At 37.7% G+C, this 20,888-nt stretch overlaps 1 protein-coding gene and 1 long non-coding RNA gene across 2 annotated transcripts in view; one reads left to right on the top strand and one right to left on the bottom strand.

The window, feature by feature from the left end:
- The window catches only part of deptor (DEP domain containing MTOR-interacting protein), a 45,017-nt gene that overhangs the window by 15,395 nt on the left and 8,734 nt on the right, over nt 1-20,888 (top strand). Inside the window, exons 5-9 of the mRNA XM_088326133.1 lie at nt 5,882-6,060; nt 10,848-11,030; nt 13,234-13,371; nt 15,301-15,371; nt 16,690-16,794. Coding sequence (XP_088182259.1) covers nt 5,882-6,060; nt 10,848-11,030; nt 13,234-13,371; nt 15,301-15,371; nt 16,690-16,794 — 676 coding nt within the window. The remainder of the gene's footprint in view (nt 1-5,881; nt 6,061-10,847; nt 11,031-13,233; nt 13,372-15,300; nt 15,372-16,689; nt 16,795-20,888) is intronic.
- LOC148371590 (uncharacterized) overlaps nt 5,481-20,888 on the bottom strand; it is a 30,013-nt gene continuing 14,605 nt past the window's right edge. The window contains exons 2-3 of the long non-coding RNA XR_015849471.1: nt 10,845-11,000; nt 5,481-6,032 (exon numbers count right to left, since the gene is read on the bottom strand). This is a non-coding gene — a long non-coding RNA (uncharacterized LOC148371590). The remainder of the gene's footprint in view (nt 6,033-10,844; nt 11,001-20,888) is intronic.

Below are 20,888 nucleotides of genomic sequence, written 5' to 3'. Positions count from 1 at the left end.
AAGCCATCCATCTGGTTGCAGTTTTAGAGCAAAATCAAGAGGCTAGATCTATGACAAATGTCTGCCCTTGCATTTTATTCTTCTAAGAATTGCAAATGACAAATTTATTGTCATTGAACCTCTAAAACACACAACAAATAACATTCATCTCTGGTACTGTGACTTAAAATAGTGTGACAATGCGATAAAATTGACTGCATTTGGTTCGAGTGTCTTTTGTGTTAAGGAACAAGCTATCTGACGCGAGGTTTGGAGAAGCTTCTTCTCCTCGGATACGATCACTGGTTTGAATACAGAATGTTTTATATTTTTTAGGTTATTAGATTTGCACAGCACTGTTAAACACACTTTCTTGCGTATTTCATTGTTGAACTGTTTACTTTTGTTGTAAAAAACTATTTGAAGTGGTGTAGCGTATGTTTACTTGACCAGTTGTCTGACATAAGACTGTGATTTATGCTACAGAGCGTAACTTATTTTATATCGTTTTACTATCGACTTTCGTTGTGAAAATATTTAATTTCAGTTGCCAATATCTACCTGACCAGTTGTGAGAGTTTGAATTAATTTATTGAACTCACTTTTTATTGTTTGCTGTTAATTTTGTTGCACTTCAAGTGCAGGATAAACCTTTTGCTAGTGAGGTGCATTAAATGTAACAATGTTCGAGAACACAAGTACCTGTTTATTTTTCTCTATTCAACTGACTCGAATACTGCCCGGAAAAATTTGAATTCTTTAAAAATAAGTTGTATGTCAAAGTAACGGAAACAGTAACTTTCTCTGGTAACTAGTTACTTTTACTAAAGAGTAATTCAAAAACAGTAATCACTCACTTTTCAGAAGGAGTAGTGAGTAACTATAACGAATTACTTTTTCAAAGTAACGTGCCCAACACTGCTTCAGATGCATTGTTAATTTCACGTTATGACCGACAACTCTTTAAATTGCTCTATTTTGAATAACCCCAACCTTGAAAAGGTAGCTTGACTTGCATAACACTGCTGATGATACTGCTCCTTTCATTGAACTAATTCGGAGTATTGACATACTGTATTTACGATGGCTGAGCGACAACTGTGTACATTGTCACCTTTCACGGAACATTTCATCTGCAATTTGTCCACGCATGGTGGGCAGAGTGCCTCTTCTGCTAAAAGTCCTCCATCTCAGTGCGGCGTTTAAACAATTCACTTGTTGACTTTCCATAAACGCACCACTGGGAGCAAACTGAACGACTGCGAATGGCTTTAACACATGTGCTCGGATAAGTATTGGCAATCCCCTTTAATGAACCCTGCTGAGAGGATGCTGCAGAAAAGAAGTTCTCCTAATTTCTTTCTCCTAGAATATATATAAAAGCCTGTGTCATCTAGCTTAATTTGACCCATTAGGATTTTGGGAACCATTCATGCTGTGATTCTCAAGGGGGATGCGAAAACCAGTTTGAAACATTACATAGGCAACAACATTCAGAGCAAGCTTGCAGGCTTCATGATCAGTTATTGTCTTGCACTCTAGTGAACACAATGACCTACATGTACTTATTGTATCTAGTACAAGTCAAGCTATTGGACTACATGGTCCTTACATAACCGTACACAGTGCTGTGAAAATAGTTGCCCCCTTCCTAATTTCTGTGTTTTTTTGCAAATTTATCAATCACAAAGGTTTCAGATAATCAAAGCAATTTTAATATCACGCATAGACAACCCAAGGAAATACAAAATTGAGTTTTTATATGTTGATTTTATTTAAGGCAGTAAAAAATCAAAACCTATCTGGCTCTACGTGAAAAAGTAATTGCCCCCTGAACCTAATAGCAAGTTGCACCACCTTTGGCAGCTATAACAGAAATCGAACATTTACGATAATTGGTATTTAGTCTTTTTTTGGCCCACTCGTCTTTGCAAAATCTTATCAAATCTGCCATATTGGAATGTTTTCTAGCATGAACTTTAATGGTACACCAGAGTATCCCGATAGGATTTAAATCGGGACTTTGCTTTTGCCAGTCCAGAACTTTCATTTAGTTTTGTTTTTGAGCCATTCAGAGGTAGACTTGCTGGTGTGTTTCAGATCATTGTCCTGCTCACGGTCCAAGAGTGTTTGAATTTGAGGGCACGAACTAATAGCCGGACGTGCACCTTTAAGTTCCTCTGGTAAAAACCAGAATTCATGATTCCGTCAACCACAGCAAGTTGTCCTGGAACGCAGGTGGTAATGAGTTCCAGAGCTGGGGTCAGAGCAGCGGAAGGCAGGGCTCCCCATGGAGCTGAGACAATGAAGGGAGCAGGATGATCCAAGGGCGGAGGATGGCATGGTAATGTGAAGAAGGGCAATGTTATCGATGGCTTTAAAAGTGCACTTAAGAATTTTGAAGTTGATTCTTTGCTTGATCGGGAGCCAGTAGAGTTGCTTAAGGACAGAAGTGATGTGATGGCGAGAGGGGGTTTTGGTGATATTGCAGGCAGCAGAGTCCTGGACCAGCTGAATTTTATGGAGGGAATTGGTATGCCGTGGAGGAGGGAATTCCAAAAATCAAGGTAGGAGGTGATAAGGCTATGGACAAGGATGGCGGTGGTGATGGGGATGAGGGAGGGGCGAAGACGGTTGATGGAGCGCAGGTCAAGTAAATGGATTATAGGAGAGTTGACTCTAGCGCGGGACTTTAAGAGAGAGAGACAGATAGACAAAGAAGAACAATGACGGGTGGATAATAATTTAAAAAAACTGAAAGAGAAGCCCGACTCGAATGTAATGACTGACTATTTAGGCTTGGTCGGGTTTAGACTCGGACTTGGGTTCAAGATTTTATCTCTGATCTGTGTATATTTAAAGTCTCATTTACCCCTCGGGGTGCTCTCAATCTCCTATTTGAGATCTGTTGTCGTGCGTGTCTTGGACACATCAAGAACGTGTGTGGACATGCTCCACTTGAAAGGTGACTCAGCACAGTGAACGAACTTCTGTGCTTCATTCTTTTATCAAGATGGTGATAGTGTTTGACTGATGGGTGCTTTTTTTTTTTTAATGATGCAACAAAGTCAGCAGTTCCACGCCCCACATGTGTATACTTTTTTTCTCATGATTGATTGCACACATTAAAGTGGGGCATATTTTGACGTTTTCTTCCTGACTATTGCAGTGTTTTTCAACATGTGCGCCATGAGACCTTGTCATGTTTGCCACAAAGAATTGCCCTATTTTATGCCCAAAATGAGCAGATTTTTTTTCAGTTTTTTACTGCAAAAGGTGAAGTTTGAAAAGTGATTTAAACATGAAGTAAGGCGAATACAAGAATTACACTCGCTTACAACTGTATTTTTTAATCGGTATGCTGGGACCTTGTCTTCTGTGCCACAGAAAATTACCCAATTTTTAACATTGCAAAAAGCATCCCATTTTTTTGTATCCTCCATTTATCAGCCGACCAACCGTAAATTTCATCCATATCAGTGGGTAGCAGCAGATTACTTTTTTTTAATACGTACACTAATTTATCTGCTCGAGGTAGTATGGAGAAAAAGATGAAATAACTTATTTTGTGTTAAATAAGGTGGTGTGCTTAGTTTGAGGTGTCCTTAAAAAGTAAAAATATTTTCTCCTAAGTGTATGTTAACAATGAGTCCAAAAAGCCTTTATATATCGTTTTTCACCGTGCCCATCTGCTTTTATCTTTTAACATGCATCAATGATCCGTTTGCAGAGCGCATAAGTTTGGGGGGGATGCGGAGAGTACTTATATGCGCCACATTGCAGTCTTATTTTATTTTAATAAATTCTCCTTATTATTTACTGTTTGTTTTTGTAGGACAAATTTGTAGCTGGTGATTCAAATACTGCTCAGAAATGTCTAAATTCTTTGACAAACAACTTATTTTTAAAGTAACTGAAATAATTACTTTACCTGGTAGCTGGTTACTTTTACTAAAGAGTAAATCAGTTATCAACTCTGTTACTTTTTGGAAGAAGTAGTAAGTACTTATCATGAATTACTTTTTCAAAGTACAATCCCCAACACTGGTTACAGATTATTTTAAAGAAACATATATAAAGATATCTAAGTTAAATTAAATCAAAATTTACCAGAATGAACTCTGAAAAACAAGTTAACAAAAAGTCAATGTTGAATAAGAAAACTGTTTTGATTTGTAATCCTGTAGTAGTAATCCCCTCTCCTTCCTCCCCATGCTAAAATAAGATTGCATCTTATTTTATTTTAGGATAAAAATGGTGTAAGAAAAGGACTGTTTAAAATACAGTCCAAATGTCAACCCAGACCTCAATGATGAAAACAGAAGAGTTTATTCAAGCAAAACCTAAGAGAGTCACATACTAACACGCGCAAAACAAGCATCTTGACGGAAGCTGAAATGATAATTTCAGCCAGAAGAAGTTGTAAGCAGGTAGAATATTTCGAAATTACAGACACCACCTTTAAGATGTTCAAGATTGCACCAAAAAGAATAGAATGAAAATATTTTACCTAATTTTGCTGACTTAAATTATTTTCTCATTTTACAAAAAAAATAAAAAATAAAACAAAAATATATATAAAATTAGAACCTAGTAAAATATATTGATTCCACTCCACTTGTGCTCTTTTTAAACCTTATTTTTGCTAGTTAAAAAAAAAAAAAAAAAAAAAAAATCTATATATATATATATATATATATAATAGAACAATCGAAAAATATCCTAACATTTCCGTATTACAGCGAAATAATTAACCAAAATTAATAAGCTGTCTTACCCCCTGAGCCACGATGATTAAAAAAAAAAACTTTATTTATACTGTCAATTTAGGCAACATAATATTTTTAAGCTTTTTAAACAAAAGTGAAACTGATTGTCAGGAATCTGTCTTACATATAATTTTGAACTTCTGACATTACGGTATTATTTACTACAAAAACGCTTCATCTTTTGTAGTCAAAGCTGACAGGTATTTTTGTATTAATTGTATTCATTTGCATCACACATTTTAGTTATTAACTATCACGTTAACTGTATAATTTCAGTTTTTTATAAGTAATTTTCGTTTTATAGTTGTAGAGCAATTTACTATAAATAGTTATCTCAAGCTTCTGCACTATTACTGTTATTGTACCCAGCGGCTTAAAAGATTTGCAGGCATCGAGGAATAAGTTTTAATCCTCAAATGCCTCTAGTCATTCAGATTATAAAGTCAGGAATGTGTCTGATCCGTTAGTTCGAAAGGTGTTCTTTTCCCTTTGGCATTTTCTTCTCGACTCCCGCCCCCCAAAAATTACACTAGACGAACTGGTGGTTGTTTGGGTTACTGGTCAAATCTAAATAAAATAAACCGGGTTTCTGACAAAATAAATGCGCCTTAGCAGGGACTGACAGACGCGTACTTACGTTGAGGGGATGTAAGTAACAGGTTCAATGCTGCCTATTGTAGCAGAGTAAGAGTACAGTTTCTTCCTCACAAATCTGGTCAAGTAAAAGTAAAAAGTATGGTGATAGAAAAATACTCTTAGAAGTACAAAATGTCCCAAAACATAATCGAGTAAATACCCGCTTCTGATGTACACAAAATAATAAACATAAGGGGGTGGTTGATAAAGGGAATATTGGTATCTATATGATCCAGGTAAATACAGGGTAGTATCGATTGATACTGGTCCAATACTGATCATTTTTGCTTGGAAATTCTATCATCTTATTTTTCACAATTGAATCTAGTGTGTTTATGCTGGAGTGCCATGTCTAATCAAGTTGCAAAATATGATCACTATGTTTGCACAGTAATGACAATGAAGACATATCGATTCAATTTCACTATAAACAATTAAACCACTTTGTGGGTTTTCCCTTCAATGACCACTCACCTAAGTTCATTGATGTGTCCTAGGTTGATGAACACAGAGAACAGTATATTACAGAGTAGAGAAGAGGATGGCGGAAACTTTGAGCGGACGTTGGTGGCTTCCGAGTTCATCGATTGGCTCCTGCAGGAAGGAGAGATTGCGACCAGGGAGGAGGCCGAGCAATTGGGTCGCCGTCTGCTTGAACACGGGATCATCCAGCATGGTGAGGAAGGAGAGGGGATTCTCTTATTACTACTACTGGATTACTAGTCTCAAATCAAAACCGTTTTCTTATTCAACATTGACTTTTTGTTAACCTGTTTTTTAGAGTTCATTCGGGTAAATTTTTATTTAATTTCATTTAGATATCTTCATATGTTTCTTTAAAATAATCTGTAACCAGCTTTGGGCATGGTTCTTTGAAAAAGTAATTAGTGATAGTTACTTACTACTTATTCCAAAAAGTTAGAGTTGGTGACTGATTTACTCTTTAGTAAAAGAAACCAGCTACCAGGGAAAGTAATTATTTCCTTTACTTTAAAAATAAGTCGTATGTTAAAGAATTTGAACATTTCTGAGCAGTATTTGAATCACCAGCTACAGATTTGTCCTACACTTGAAGTGCAACAAAAACAAACGGTAAATAATACAAAGTGAATTTATTAAATTTAATCTAACTCTCACAACGTTAGAACTGAACTTTTCAAAACAAAAGTCGAAAGTAAAACATTATGAGGTGAGTTTCGCGCTGTAGCATAAATCAGTCTCATGTCAGACAACTGGTCAAGTAGTCATATGCTACTGTACTTCAAATCTTTTTCACAACAAAAGTAAACAGTTCAACAATAAAATACACAACAATGTGTGTTAACCACAGAAGTGTAAATCTAATAACCTGAGCCAAATGAGACATTCTGTACGACTTCCATCATGTATCCTGCCAACCAGACTATCTTACCCCATCTTAAACCTGTGATTGTATATGAGGAGCAAAAGCTTTTCAAGCCTCGTGTCAGATAGCTTGCTCCTCAACATTAAAGAAACTTGAACAAAGGATTGACAAAAAAAACAAAACAAAAAAACAGCTATCGCGTAGCTTTCGCGTAGTGCAGCTTTCGCGTAGTGCAGCTTTTGCGTAGCGGTCAAAAACCCTGTCCCCTTCTGGATCAGATACCTGCCTGACGATACAAGGAATGCAACCTTTGTACACCACCACGTGCACCACCCCATGGACAAAACAAGAATAACAATGAATACATTTTTAGGTAAAAAAAAAGCCTAGCCAGGGGTTTGTGTTACTGAAAAACTAAACATTTACAGACATTAGACGCTTAATTTAAAAAGTAATTCAGATACTCCCCTGCGTTCACGCAGCCCATAACCACCTGGGTCGTCATAGTACCACTTCATGTGGTGCGTCTTGGGCAAGTACAACCTCAGGATGCCCATTCCTTTCTAGGCCAACCCCCATATGCATGGACCAGGGTTGGGTTGAGTTACTTTAACTTGATTACTTTCAATTACTTTTGGATTACTCCAATACCAAATATGCTAATAAAAGACAAAATAAACTAAATATGAATAAAATTATGACTCACAACACGTAGTAAGCTTTCTCTCCTGGCTATGATCTCTTGATCTCCGGCAAAACTAACATAAAATGCGACAAAAACAAAATGAAAATAAATCCAAACAGCTTGCCAACATCATTTTTGCCGTTCCATGTATTTCGTTACTCCCCAAGCCTGCACAAAATGTAGTCATTTTATTCATATTAAGTTTCTTTTTTCTTTTATTAGCATATTTGTTACTGGAGTAATCCAAAAGTAATTGAAAGTAATCCAGTTAAAGTAACCCTACCCAACCCTGGCATGGAAATCAAAAAGTAGTGCGTGACCCATCAAGTAACTAGTTACAAATTACCATATATACTCACATATAAGCCAACCCCCTTTAATTGCTTTAAAAATAGCCACACGCTAAGGGAATAACAATAATTTATTTGGCCTCCTTAGGGAAAATCATTTTAGCAGACTGTACTGGGGGGGTACAGTTAGTGCTGCCCTATCACGACTACTCCTACCCCTGGTATTCATAATTGCATTACATAGAATGGGTTAAGTTATAACTGTTTTGATTATGTAACTTCGCCTACCCCACAGACCGGACGTGAAAATGTGAGTGATACACGAGTATTCAGGAGTCAGGACCGTCCAATTCATGATTTATACACATTAAGTAGATAAAATAACACTGTAATGCACAATGTAGTGACGGCAATAGATTAAATAGATTATATTTTGTCAATAACATGTTACTCATTACTAAGAAAAATTGATTGCGGTCCAGGAATGCATTCATTTTTAACATATTAGTCCCAACACTGATCCCTAATAATCTGCAAGACATTCTGTCAGGCCTCCAAATGATGTTAATTCTAGTGTAATGCAGACATGGTGTACAATTCAATTACTTATGTGAGGAGCATTGACGTGGCTTCATGGTTTATTCTTGACCTTATAAACCCTTTTGCATATGGTAATTTGGAACACGGTCTCATAAATATGATTAAAAATCAGTCATGTGATAACTGTTGTTTGCAAAGCAAAGGAAGAGAAAGCAGACAAGACCTCTTTCTCTTATGTGTGTGTCTTTAATAGAGCCGAGCATTTCAAAGTTCTTGGAATGTGTTGTGATGCATTGTGGGCTCCCACGCGCACACGGCAGCTCTTGGGATGTTCAAAATGTGTTCTTTGTGTGTCCCTTTTTCCAAAGGAGTGAACACATGTAGATAATATTTCATACGAAAACATACAGAGCTGCATGAGACAGCAATTTCAGAGTGCTCAGCTTTCTTTGACTGGAATCAAAATATTTTGGATTTTATGTCAGAATTGAGAACCACTGTAGGAAAAGTTCTAAAGCAGGGGTCAGCAACTTTCAAATTTCCTTGTAAATCAGTGTGCCAGTGTGTTATTTTTCAGTGTGTTTTATATCCAATAGAGCTTTCATTTTACACCAGTCCAAATGTACAACATGGATATACATTGAAATCGTATCTCACCAATTTATCTTCCACTATTCTTGTTCATCAATCAACTAAAACATGAATGTGGAAAAACAAGTAGAAAGGCCTGTAGCCGTCCATGACCCCAACTTTTTAGCACAATAATTAACCAGAATCAACCATTCTTCATCAACAATGAACTACAATCAAAAAACAAGTGATATGGACAGCTACCATACCATTCATCAATGATATCTTGTTGCAGAAAATTTCAAAACTTGCAATAACAGCAGCAAAGCAGAAGGCACGCACGCGCGCGAACACACGCACACACGCATGCTTCTTAAAAATATTCGCCATCAGTAAATGGTTTTCTGTGCTTTGCTATGCAGTGAGCAATGTGATAACTTCAGTGGTGGTCTTTTTAGCGGTGACAAAGGTTTTCAGGGTCTGTGTTCATTGGCCATACCTGGACACTGCGCATTTTAATTTCTCCGCCATGTCAGACTCATCCTTGAATTCATGTTCATGTTTCGTCTCATAATTACTTTTAACACTTGATGTGCGGGGTACAACGCTCTCGAGGCACGGTCATTTTTTTGCACAAAGCCCCATTTGTCTGTTCACGCTGGCTGGAAAGAACGAGATGTTTTCGCTAGAGGAGCCGTCATGATTTGTTCATTTATCGTGCGCGTGTGTTTCGTTGGCTGGGTTAAAACACGGAGCTCTCTGTGAGGCGCCGCACAAACGCACACACACACGAAGCAGAGGAGGGAAGCGCTACCATAAATACAGCGTGCAACTGAAAATGTCTAAATTTCAGGTAAAAATGCGCATTTAAAAAAAATAATCATTATTTTGCCGTGCGCTCGCGTGCCACTGGTTAACCCCTCGCGTGCAACCTCTGGCACGTGTGTCATAGGTTGCCGACCCTTGTTTTAAAGGAACGCTTTTGAGAGGTGTAGATTGTTGCTTACTTGTCAAAAAAATTAACTCTTGTTTAACCCTTATTCAAAGTTAAGTGCAGAGCGGTTGCTAATCGCCTGCATGGTCGTTCTGAATTTTTAACTCGATACCTCTCAAGATCAGCCAATTGCCCCCCTTATTTATGATTGCAATTCCCCTTATTGAGCAATAATAAACCTTACAAACACAACACAGCACCTATTTACTCTGAGCACGACGGACAACGTTCAAATGAAAACAAAAAAAATCGTGTAAAGTTGATTTTATTTACAAAATAAACAAAACAGACAATCCAAGCAAATTCCTTATTTCTTTCCCCGCTAAATTGGGTGTAATTTATTATATGTAGGAGATTAGAGATTAAACCAAAAATGGGCAAGACGAGATCGATTTAACATAAACGAGCTTTTGAAATAATTATTTCCTCATTTGCATTAATTGATTTACGGCGTACACAATTTAAATTGATCAACAAATGATAAAATACAGGAAAGCATATCGTTACGTTTGTCTTGGCAGAAGGGGTCAAAAGGGAAAATTGAAACAAAATGCAAATAATTTTAAAAGGAAAAGCATTGCTGGAAAACGATCTGTTTAACCTGCACCGGCATGCGCAAATGTGCTCAATGTAGTTCAATGACGCATGTGTAAAACCAATCGTTCAATTTTGTAGAAATGATGTAATCCAACAAAGTCCAGTGTGGTTTGGGCACTCCTTCTATTAGAGAAACAAAAGTAATGTGACACAATGGGAAAACACACCGATATTAATAATAATTAACGGGCCATTTGTGGCCCGAGAGCCATAGTTTACCCATATCGATGTAGATAAACTTCACAAAAACACATTAAAATGTGTTAAAACAAAAATGATGAGGCGTTAGTTCCGAACTGCTTTTGATATAACGAAATCTTGTGTTATTTGCAGCTCAATCCCGTCATCCGACTTTAATCAAAACCAATTGTGGCTTTTTTCAAAAAGCTTTTTAACTTGTTATCCGCTTAAGTAAAATTGTGCTCTACCATTCTCTTACCAGTCACAAACAAGCATCACTTTGTGGACGGACCCCTCCTTTTCCAGTTCAGGATGAACTTTAGGCGTCGGCGGCGGTTAATAGAGCTGCTCCACGAGCGTGGTCGAGGTATCCCTGAGAGCCATGACAGTCCCTTTTGTCTCCGCAAGCAGAACTCTGATGGAGGCAACACCAGCTTTTTGTCAGGTAGTCAGCTCTTCATCACATACACTACTAATGTTGACTCACATATACTACATGGAACAATTATATTAAGGTTGGGAACCTTTTTGACCGAAAGAGACAAAAGATTTTTTTTTCTCTTTTTGAGAGAGCCACACCATATATTTTAAGACCAAATCCAGCAAAACCGACAAACCTGCTCTACGGACTCAATTTCATTTTTCGCGCATTTTATTTCACTGAGTGACGTTGGATTATTTGATAAAATCTATCATTTAATAATAATGCCAGAGCCTGTGTCACATTTCAACAAATAAAATGAAATGAAATGATCTGCATTTTATATAGCGCTTTTCAAGTCAATGACTTCCCAAAGCACTTTACAATGTGCTCCACATTTCCCAATAGCGGCCTTGCAGCCATGTAAGGCGCTAACCTGCTTATTGGGGGTATTAGGGGTTCAGTGTCTTACCCAAGGACACTTCGACATGTAACACGGACGAGCCGGGATTCGAACTGGGATCCCTTGATCCCAAGACGAGCGCTCTACCTCCTGAGCTATTGCCGCCCCAAATAAACCACTTTAAACTTGTCTCCCTCCCGCAGTTTCTTAAGATCGAGGCTCATTTTGACTTCTATTTTTTTTTTAAGGTGTGAGCAAAGATATTTTTTCAAAATGTTACAAAATCCTGCAAACAAGGATTCTGATGTATTTACCTTCAGTGGAGATGGCGCTGGGCAGAGAGAAATGCACTGTGTGCACAGCTCCGCCCAGCTCTGCCGCTCACCGAATCAAATTGCTCTGTGTGCGTGGCTGGCGTTTCTGGCTGTTGACAGTTTTTTCTGTGGGTTTTCATCATAAAATGTCAACAATGAACCTACGTTGTTTAATGAGCTTCCATATAAAAGATTCCTTAGGGCCGTACATGCAAAACAGGGTCTGTTGGTGTGACACCTTGACAATTAACTGTAATTGGGGAGTATGCTCTTTACTGACTGGACCGAATAATTCAAGCTATTAGCGCTACGTCAGCTAATGGATTTCAAAAACAAGATGAGGTTAAATATATTTGTAATGATTTTTCATCTAATAATACCAAGTAAAGAGGAACACCTTTTTCTTCCTAAACATGTTTGTTTACATCCGTGTAACGAGACGGATAAAACGAGTGTTGTTCAGTTCCTTCAAAGTCTTATTACTAAACTATTAATCAGAATATTACAACCATATGAATACCTAAAATAAATGTATGGTTTCACAAAATGACCATCCAAAATGGCTGACAATCACTTTACACCAGGAGGGCGGGCTTATGACAAAAATGAAACTTTCGAGGTGGGAAAAAAATCCGATTTCATAAGACCCTTTCTTCTAGACCAGGTCTGGCAAGTACTTATAAAATTCAAGGCCTTCTCATGCCTGCAAACTTAAAACAATTCCTGAAACAATGTAGAGTTTCCATAACAACTGAATTAAATGAATATATCAAGAAGTCAGGTAATTATATCAAGACGTACATATTTAAACTTTTTCTTTGTCCAAAAAATTAGAAGGATATAAGGTACACCGAGTTTCCATTCATTGTTTGTTTATTGAAATCCAACCCAATCTTTCTACAAGGTTAGTTTAAAATTTCACAAAAATATTTACACAAACATCAATTATTATTACCAAATCAATTTGATAATGCATTATAGATAGAGTATTAGAGATTATTCTTAATTTGTTCTTAATTTGTTTTGTGAATAGTTGATCACTGCCATATAAGGCCATATAGACAAGAATAAAATTAATTTTTGGTTAATATTTGCCAACCATCCTTTTTGTAATGGTCCGGCAGTGTAGGAGTTCAAAATGTTGTAATAGAGAAAATGTTAGAATAGTTGGCTGCGGGATGGTGAGATGTGCACCGTTACCTTTCTGTGCGTTCACGACCCCCCTGACGGAGCCCTGTGCCCTCCCCACTATTTGAGAACTATTGATGTAGACTGAACGTTTTTCTTTGAAAGCACCCACTACTTCTGACACTTTTTGTTAATGAAAATCGACTCCTTTTTTGAAATGCCTGCTGGAACCACATTTAAGTATTGACGCAGGTTGAATTTGGTTGGGGATTTTCAAAGAGGTATTGCAAAAAAAAAAAGAATCTGATTTTTTTTATAGAAATCAATTAATTGAACACATTGTGATGACCGGATCTTACTCTTTGTTGTGTGGTCTCTATAGTGAGTCCGACTAAAGAAATCAAAATGGTCGTTGGCATCCGGCGCAGCAGCATGAGCAGCAGCTGTGGTAGCAGTGGTTACTACAGCAGCAGTCCTACACTCAGCAGCAGCCCACCAGTTCTGTGCAACCCTAAGTCTGGTAAGCATCCAAATGCAAACTGTTGAACCTAAATGCGACCCTGGTTACCATCTACTTCGTCCTCCTCTATTTGTAGTCCATGATTTCATTAACATTTAATTACAACTTTTAGTTTGAATAATGCAATGAAAACCATGTAATCAAATTGAAAGCTTGAGCATATAAATCAGGGGTCTCGACCTCAATTTACTTGGGAGCTGCCAAAGGTACGGTATGGGTGAGGTTGGGCCAAAAAAGTTCTGATTAAAACCATTCACTGATTTTAAAAATTCCCGACAAAAAATATGAAAACATTAGGAATTAATAGAAAAATAAATCAGTTATGAATTCCAGCTCAGGCTGCACTTAAAGGTATGGTGTGTAATACTCTGTGCCTTCTAGTGGTAAAAAATGTCCTTCATTATACAAAGGAATTTTTATTTAAATATTACCAAAAGTACATTAACTATCAATTAAATGCGCATTGTTTAAAATACTTGTGGATCGAGAAATTTTGCTGCTATGAGTACCTGAAAAACAAAAACCTGGCAAAAGGCTGGGCAAAAAATAAAGGAAAAATGGTGCATTATAGTCACTTTGAGTGTCCGTAGTTTGAATTTTCATTTTGAAGTTTTAGCACGAGTTTTTGGTTGCATGACAGAGTGCAGCTACATCTTGTGGTAAAATATGTGCCTTTGTCTTACATATTAGGGCGGGGGCCTCAAACTATCATCCTAAGGGCCTCATTTGGTGCCCAGGCCACAGCTTTGAGAATCCTGATATCGATGTTACTTGATCTTAATGTTTGTCTGTGTGCATGGAGGTTTGTGTTTGGGTGTATGAAGTCCTTGACATGATCCCAAGGTAGGCACAACAAAACAGGAAAAGGAACTGCCCCTTACACATACCCAGACACAGACACTCACTCCCAAAATTTCCCCTTTAGAATACACATCACACAATTTAAACAAACCTTGCACTAACTTGCATATAATGTAATCTAATGTTTGTGTGGAAACAAATTCAACCTGATAGCTTGACACAGTTCAATTGTTAATTGTGGCCTGGGAACAGTTTTATTGTGTATCGTGTTTTCAGGACAAACTTTATATCACTTTACACGAGTTGAGTTTTTTTCTCCTCTCACACTCAGCAGGCAAGTACTAATCACTTGAAGGTAACGTGTGTTTTATTTTACCACTAGATGTCGCTGTATGGTGTACTGCAGGGGTCAGGAACCTATGGCTATTTTCATGAGTACATTTGACTCCCAAGCCATATATGGCTCTTTTCATGAGTACATATGGCTCGGAGATAAAATTCTAGACATGCAAAATTCTTCCAGAACATTCCAATTCTGATAAGTGCAGGGTTGAGTTTGATGCGTGCACCTGCAACGTTAGAAGTTCCGTCCAGTTATTAAAGGGCACATTGCCACCTACAGTTTACAGTCAAGGTGTCACATTAACAGACGCTTTTCTTTGTACTCTTCCTTGGATTCATTTTTGGTTGCACTACACATTGTAGCGACATCTAGTGGACAAATATAAAACACTGTCCCTTTAAGAACAGTGGAAAATTTTTCTGGCCCAACCTAGCCTGGATCTTAGTTTCAGTGACCCCTCAATTGAATTTGAGACCTCTGTTCTACATCAACCCCAAAATGGATTGAGTTGTTATGTTTAGTTACATTGATAATGCCAATATAAAATACACAAATTATATACAAAGGCCTCTTTTAATAACAGTCCCATGGCAAAAACAAATATTCAGAGTGTCCATTCTAACTTGAATTATTCAGAAAACCTTTTACGGTGATAAATTGCAGACATTTCTAAAAACACTTGATTATCATGTTTGAGGAAGTTATACACTGCATTTTTTTCTTTTTAAGAATGAGTGTTTCTGGCTCGAATTGGTAACATCATAAAATGTTCTTTGTCTGAACAGTTCTGAAGAGACATGTGAGTCCTGAGGAGCTGCAAACCCCTGGAGGGCCATTTCTAAAGAGGACTTTCACTGTAGGTCACATGCATGCACACTGGCCCTAAGTGTCACTTTTAAAGGATGCCTTCATGCATTTCGACGTAGGTTTACATGCAGTAAATCGATCCAGATCAGAATTTTGGACCAATCCGAATAAACCATTAATATAACGAGTGGTGAGAGTTACCCCCGTTTACATGGGGTTTGGTAATAACCTAATAGGGACATTAGGCCGATAGATGTCGTTTCCGCGTTTAACTCGAGATTAACTAAGTCCCTTGCCACAATTGATGAAGTATTGTCATAAAACGTGCTATAAAGGTTGGTTGGTTTCTGTGTCTCGCTTGTTTACAAGTTCTCCTTGTATGTTGCTAGCCAGAAGCATAGATACTCAATACACACAGATTTAACCAGTGACCTGCAGTCAGGGGAGGCACAGCTGTTGTACTGGAAAAACAAATAAATATATATATATATACATATATATATATATATATATATATATATATATATATATATATATATTATATATACAGTATATGTAAGTTCCCATCTAACTTCCCATATTTGTTATTTTCCGTTTCAAACTCGCTGAATTTTCACATTATATAATAAATATTATTAATACAATTAGTATGTAACATTACTGTACTGAGCTTCTACAGATGCAAAGTGAGCCGCGTAATTCTTTTTGCCTCGTGGCAGGGGGCGATAGTGAGACCAAGAATTCTGATTTGGCGCACACCTCATCCCCCAAAACAATAGAATTAGTTAATAAGCTAACAGCAAGTCAAGCCATTGAGTAATTTGTTTTACTTTGCATGGACCTTTTCATGTTGGATGCCTTGATTCAAAAGATGCAGTATTTAACGTATTATTGTGCTGAGGGTCTAAGATGCAGAGTGAGGCACGCAATTTTCTTGCCACACAGCAGAGGGTGATAGTGAGATTAAGAATTCTCATTTAGCGCACACCTCAGCCCTAAACAATAGAATTAGTAATCGTATTTGCAAGCAAAAAGCAAGTCAAGCCATCCAGTATTTTTATTTTCTTTTTTATGGACTTTTTTTTCATAGTGCAGAAATCCCTATATCTTTAATAATGCATTTATTCCAACGGAGCAGCACATAGATTTCATTTACAAGCTAAGACACTAAAGTTTTTTTCTATGCTACAGTTTATACAGTATATTGCTTGGCCAATCAAATCATGAATAATATGTGTCGATAATGAGAATAAATTATAAATTGCACCCATGAACAAACTGTGAAAAATCTGTGACTGATAGTCAAGAAAATATGGTACCATCCAAATTCCTCATTTGTATGCATATCTTGATTTGGCCATTCACAGATCGTTGGCGACGCTGTGGGCTGGGGCTTTGTTGTGCGAGGAAGCAAACCCTGCCACATCCAAGCCGTGGACCCCGGGGGACCCGCTGCAGCTGCTGGCATGAAGGTAAGGATGTGAGGACAAACGTCACAAACTACTGTGTTGTTTTCATGAAATTTACAGCATAAGAACAACTCAACTGACTCAACTGTCAAGTGATTTCAAGTCAACTGTAAGAGGGAGGCGGGGTCTTTGCTCACATGCTGCCACCACAGATGGTGCAAAGTGGAGTAGCTGCAAGGAATTTTGGGAATGCATTTCATAGGGACTACCATTAATTGGTCAGGCAAAGACAAAAAAGCTTCTGGGTAGCAGACACATTCATTGTGTTGAATAGTGTATTATGTAAAAAATTGACGATTGACTGACTGTATAATGTTATTACTTGATGAAAATAATCTGATTTGTTTTGGTGCCAAAAGTGGAAGTGGGCGGTTGAAAGGATCACTTCTGCTTCAACGGCTATATTATATTTGATCGCAATAGGAATGCGGGTCATGGTTCACGGACGCTGTAAGTTGTATTGTTATCTTAATGTAAACTGAACAGGTCTAAAAATAGTCTGGAAGTATGACTTCCGAGCAAAATATTTTGACTCAAATTATACTGAGACCGCATGGAATGCTTGCAGAGGTTATTGTAGATTTTTGCTTGCTTGACGTTAAATAATCAAAATTTATTTAGAATCAGAATCAGCTTTATTGTCATTGTATTGCTACAACGAGATTACAGTTGCACTGCAGTTGGCAAAAAAGACTCATAACAGATGAATATAAAGTGTTCACATCAAATAGAAAGTATTTACAACCTGGGTATTGCATTTTAACCGGGGTGTTGCATTTAAAACTAACAAGTCAATGTGACAACTGAAAGATTTTCCATTTGCACATAAATATGGGAATGAGGTCAGGTGTAAATAAATTAAACAATACAAAGTAAAAACATTTAACAGTATAAAAATTAAATATAGTACTTCTACTGCAAATAAAATACTTCCTCTCCATAACTGTTTTAGAATTAAGTCAAGAGCATCTAAAATAAAAACTGTACATAGCCAAAATATTGCACCCCAAAACCGAGGTATTGCACTTAGAACAAGGACTTTTTGAAACGGTGTTTTACAACTGCAGTAGCCTTGAGGAAAAAGCTATCTCTTAATCTGTTTGTTTGGGCAATATGGAATCTGAACAGTTGGCCTGATGGTAGCAGCTCCAAAAAAAATTGTTGCTGGGGTGTGATGAGTCTTTCAGAATGTGCTTAGCTCTGCTAAGATAGCAAGAACTCGTAATGTGTTCCAGGCTGGACAGCGGGCAGCCAGTGATATTTTGGGCCGTGTCTATAATCCTCTGCAGTGATGTCTTTAAATGACAGCTTTACACTTATTCAGAGTTACGTGCATCTCAGTTGCTAATTACGACCATTCGATTTTCGATAAACGGTAGATCCGATCATTTTTTTCGGGACGTCGAAAAACATTGCTTTACTCTAGTGGTTCTTGCTGCCACTACCGGCGTGTGGCGCTGAAAGAGGCCACCCAGCATCCACCCGGAAGTAAAAAAAAGTCTGCTTCCTCCTCCTAGTTCGTGTGTAAACATTCTATATTGTCTATTCTACGTCTATACTATCGCCAGTTGACATTTTTAATGTTTATTATCTTGTGCATCCATTCAATATGGTTGGTGTAAAGTGTATAGAAAAGGCAAGCCATTTCTTTTGAAATGAAAGTGGAATAAGAAAGCTTTCGCAACCCCCCTAAGCCAATTAATTAAAAAAAAAAAAAAACTGAAACACACGCGGCTCACCAGCGCTATTGAAATGAAATGATCTGCATTTCAAGTCAATGACTTCCCAAAGCGCTTTACAATGTGCTCCACATTTCCCAATAGCGGCCTTGTATTGCAGCCATGTAAGACGCTAACCTGCTTATTGAGGGTATTAGGGGTTCAGTGTCTTACCCAAGGACACTTTGACATATAACACGAACATGCCGGGATTCGAACTGGGATCCCTTGATCCCAAGACGAGCACTCTACCTCCTGAGCTACTGCAGCATGTCTTTAAGTGAAAGCTCAATATATATGGCTCCATAATCTCCTCTTGCAAAACTTTTAGAACCTCAGCCTTTTCTTTGTCCATAGTCACGCTTCGTTCAAAATTTTCACAATGTATTTTGAGAGGGTCTACTACACTTCATGTCAATCACTTTGTGCAGAGCGCTAATGCTCAGTGTAAACTTCAGCTAGGTTCACACCGCAGACCAATTCTGTTTTTTGGGTGAAGTTCAATGTTTTTGTGAGTTTTTTTACATTTCCAACTAGATGCAACATCTATGCGTTTACTGTGTGAACGGCAATAATTTCCCGTATGAGCAGAAGAGGCCACGTAACGAACCATGCCTGGGTCCGGTGGGATAAAATGCCGTTCAGGCGTACAAAAAAATCCACAATGTGAACCTAAGCCTTCTTCACCACGAGTGGACTTAGCCAATAAGGTGCTACTGCCGCCTAATGTAGTGGCGGTGCAATTGCACATAATTCTTGGACAGTTAGAAAAAAATCCCGAGGTCACACGCATGCCCCACTATATGAGAAACACTGGTCCAATCTAATGTAAATGAGTATTTGGAGAATAGTAAACAGGTTGAATATGGAAAATATCCACCGACTAGTAACTAAATAAAGTGAGCATGACTCCAAAAACAAATACACCCTTCTACAACATCGCAAAGTCAACATGCATGTCCCCGACTGATGCTGAAATAAATTATAAATAAATTACCTATTTGTCCCATGAAAGTGCTAATGATGACAATGATGCCGAAAACTAGTATTTTCAGTCTGAGGCCCCAAGTGCTGCTTTTTGGAGGTTCGATTTTTCTGCCCCCTTTTACCAGTTTTGAAATCAAGGCAGATGTTTTTTATTAGCGGTCAGGAACGTGCTTGTTGGTTTAGGAGGAGCTGCCTTGGTGTTTCCTGTGTTCAAACTCCGATGACTCATTTTATTGATGGGTAATTAGTTTGCAGTCAGTAGCATAATCCTCAGGGGAAGGCCACGTTGCAAGTTGTTGACACAGGCATCCACGTAAGGGGCCGAAGGGTGGAGTTACATGTGACCTCTGAGTACCTAGCACATAACATTTGTGTATACAAGTGTCAACTAAATAAAATAAACATGACTAGATGTATTCTCTGTACTATGTGCAAAGTGCTATCGCTATTAGATGCAAATGCACATCAGACCGTGCCTCTCAAAGGAGGACAATCTGTTTTTTGTTTGTGTTCGAATCAACATCCAAATGAAAGACTAGAAGGTTAAAAAAATGGTACTAGAGGAGCAGTTTCGTTGAAGTTTTTATTACCACAAATACAAATAGAATATTATGGGCTTGAAAATACAGAACATGTTGTAACAGTTTCTCAAGTTCCATTTAAAAAAAAAAGCGATCCAACCATTTTCTCAACAGCATCAAGCTTCAATATAGCACTTTCATTTCAAAACGACTCGACTCTTCTTTACACTTTACAACAACCATGTTGAAGGGATGCACGAGATATTAAAAAATGCAAATAATGAAATTCTTAGCACGCTGGAGATACAGTATAGAATGTTTACACAAGAACTAGGAAGAGGGTGGATGCTGGGTGACCTCTCACAGCGCCACACTCCGGTAGCGGCGGAAAGAACCACTAAAGTAATGTCTTGTATTTGTAAAAAGGTGCACTCAATACAAAATCTAACTTACAGCAATGTCCAGATATTTTCCGACATCCCGAAAAAAAAAAGTTCGTGTCTACCGTTTTTCGTAACTCAAATGTTTGGAAGTAGGGGAGCGTCTGTATACGGCTATGCTATCAGGAATTGCGATTCAAGAGTTCCTCAGTTTTTTGGGCCACTCTATTTGCTCCGTGTGTCATACATGGATACCGTAACTATAGTGGGTGTGGCTTACTGATCTCTGTCGGATCTATTAATTGTTGTAAAATACATAAGGTTATGATACGGTCGTAATATAGTCTCACTGAGTCCCCAAAACAAATACTAGTAAAAAATACTAACATTAATTATTATGAAGTGAATCATATGTTGATAAATTTGGATTACTTTTGTATTATTGAAAATAGTAATATTTGCAGACAACACTAACATTTTCTATTCAAATG

The sequence above is a fragment of the Urocampus carinirostris genome, chromosome 2 (assembly GCF_059441175.1).
Source record: "Urocampus carinirostris isolate Australia breed hairy pipefish chromosome 2, RoL_Ucar_1.0, whole genome shotgun sequence".
NCBI classification, from domain to species: domain Eukaryota; kingdom Metazoa; phylum Chordata; class Actinopteri; order Syngnathiformes; family Syngnathidae; genus Urocampus; species Urocampus carinirostris.
The sequence above is the reverse complement of the archived record's forward strand: the minus strand, read 5'-3'. Positions and strand labels throughout refer to the sequence as shown.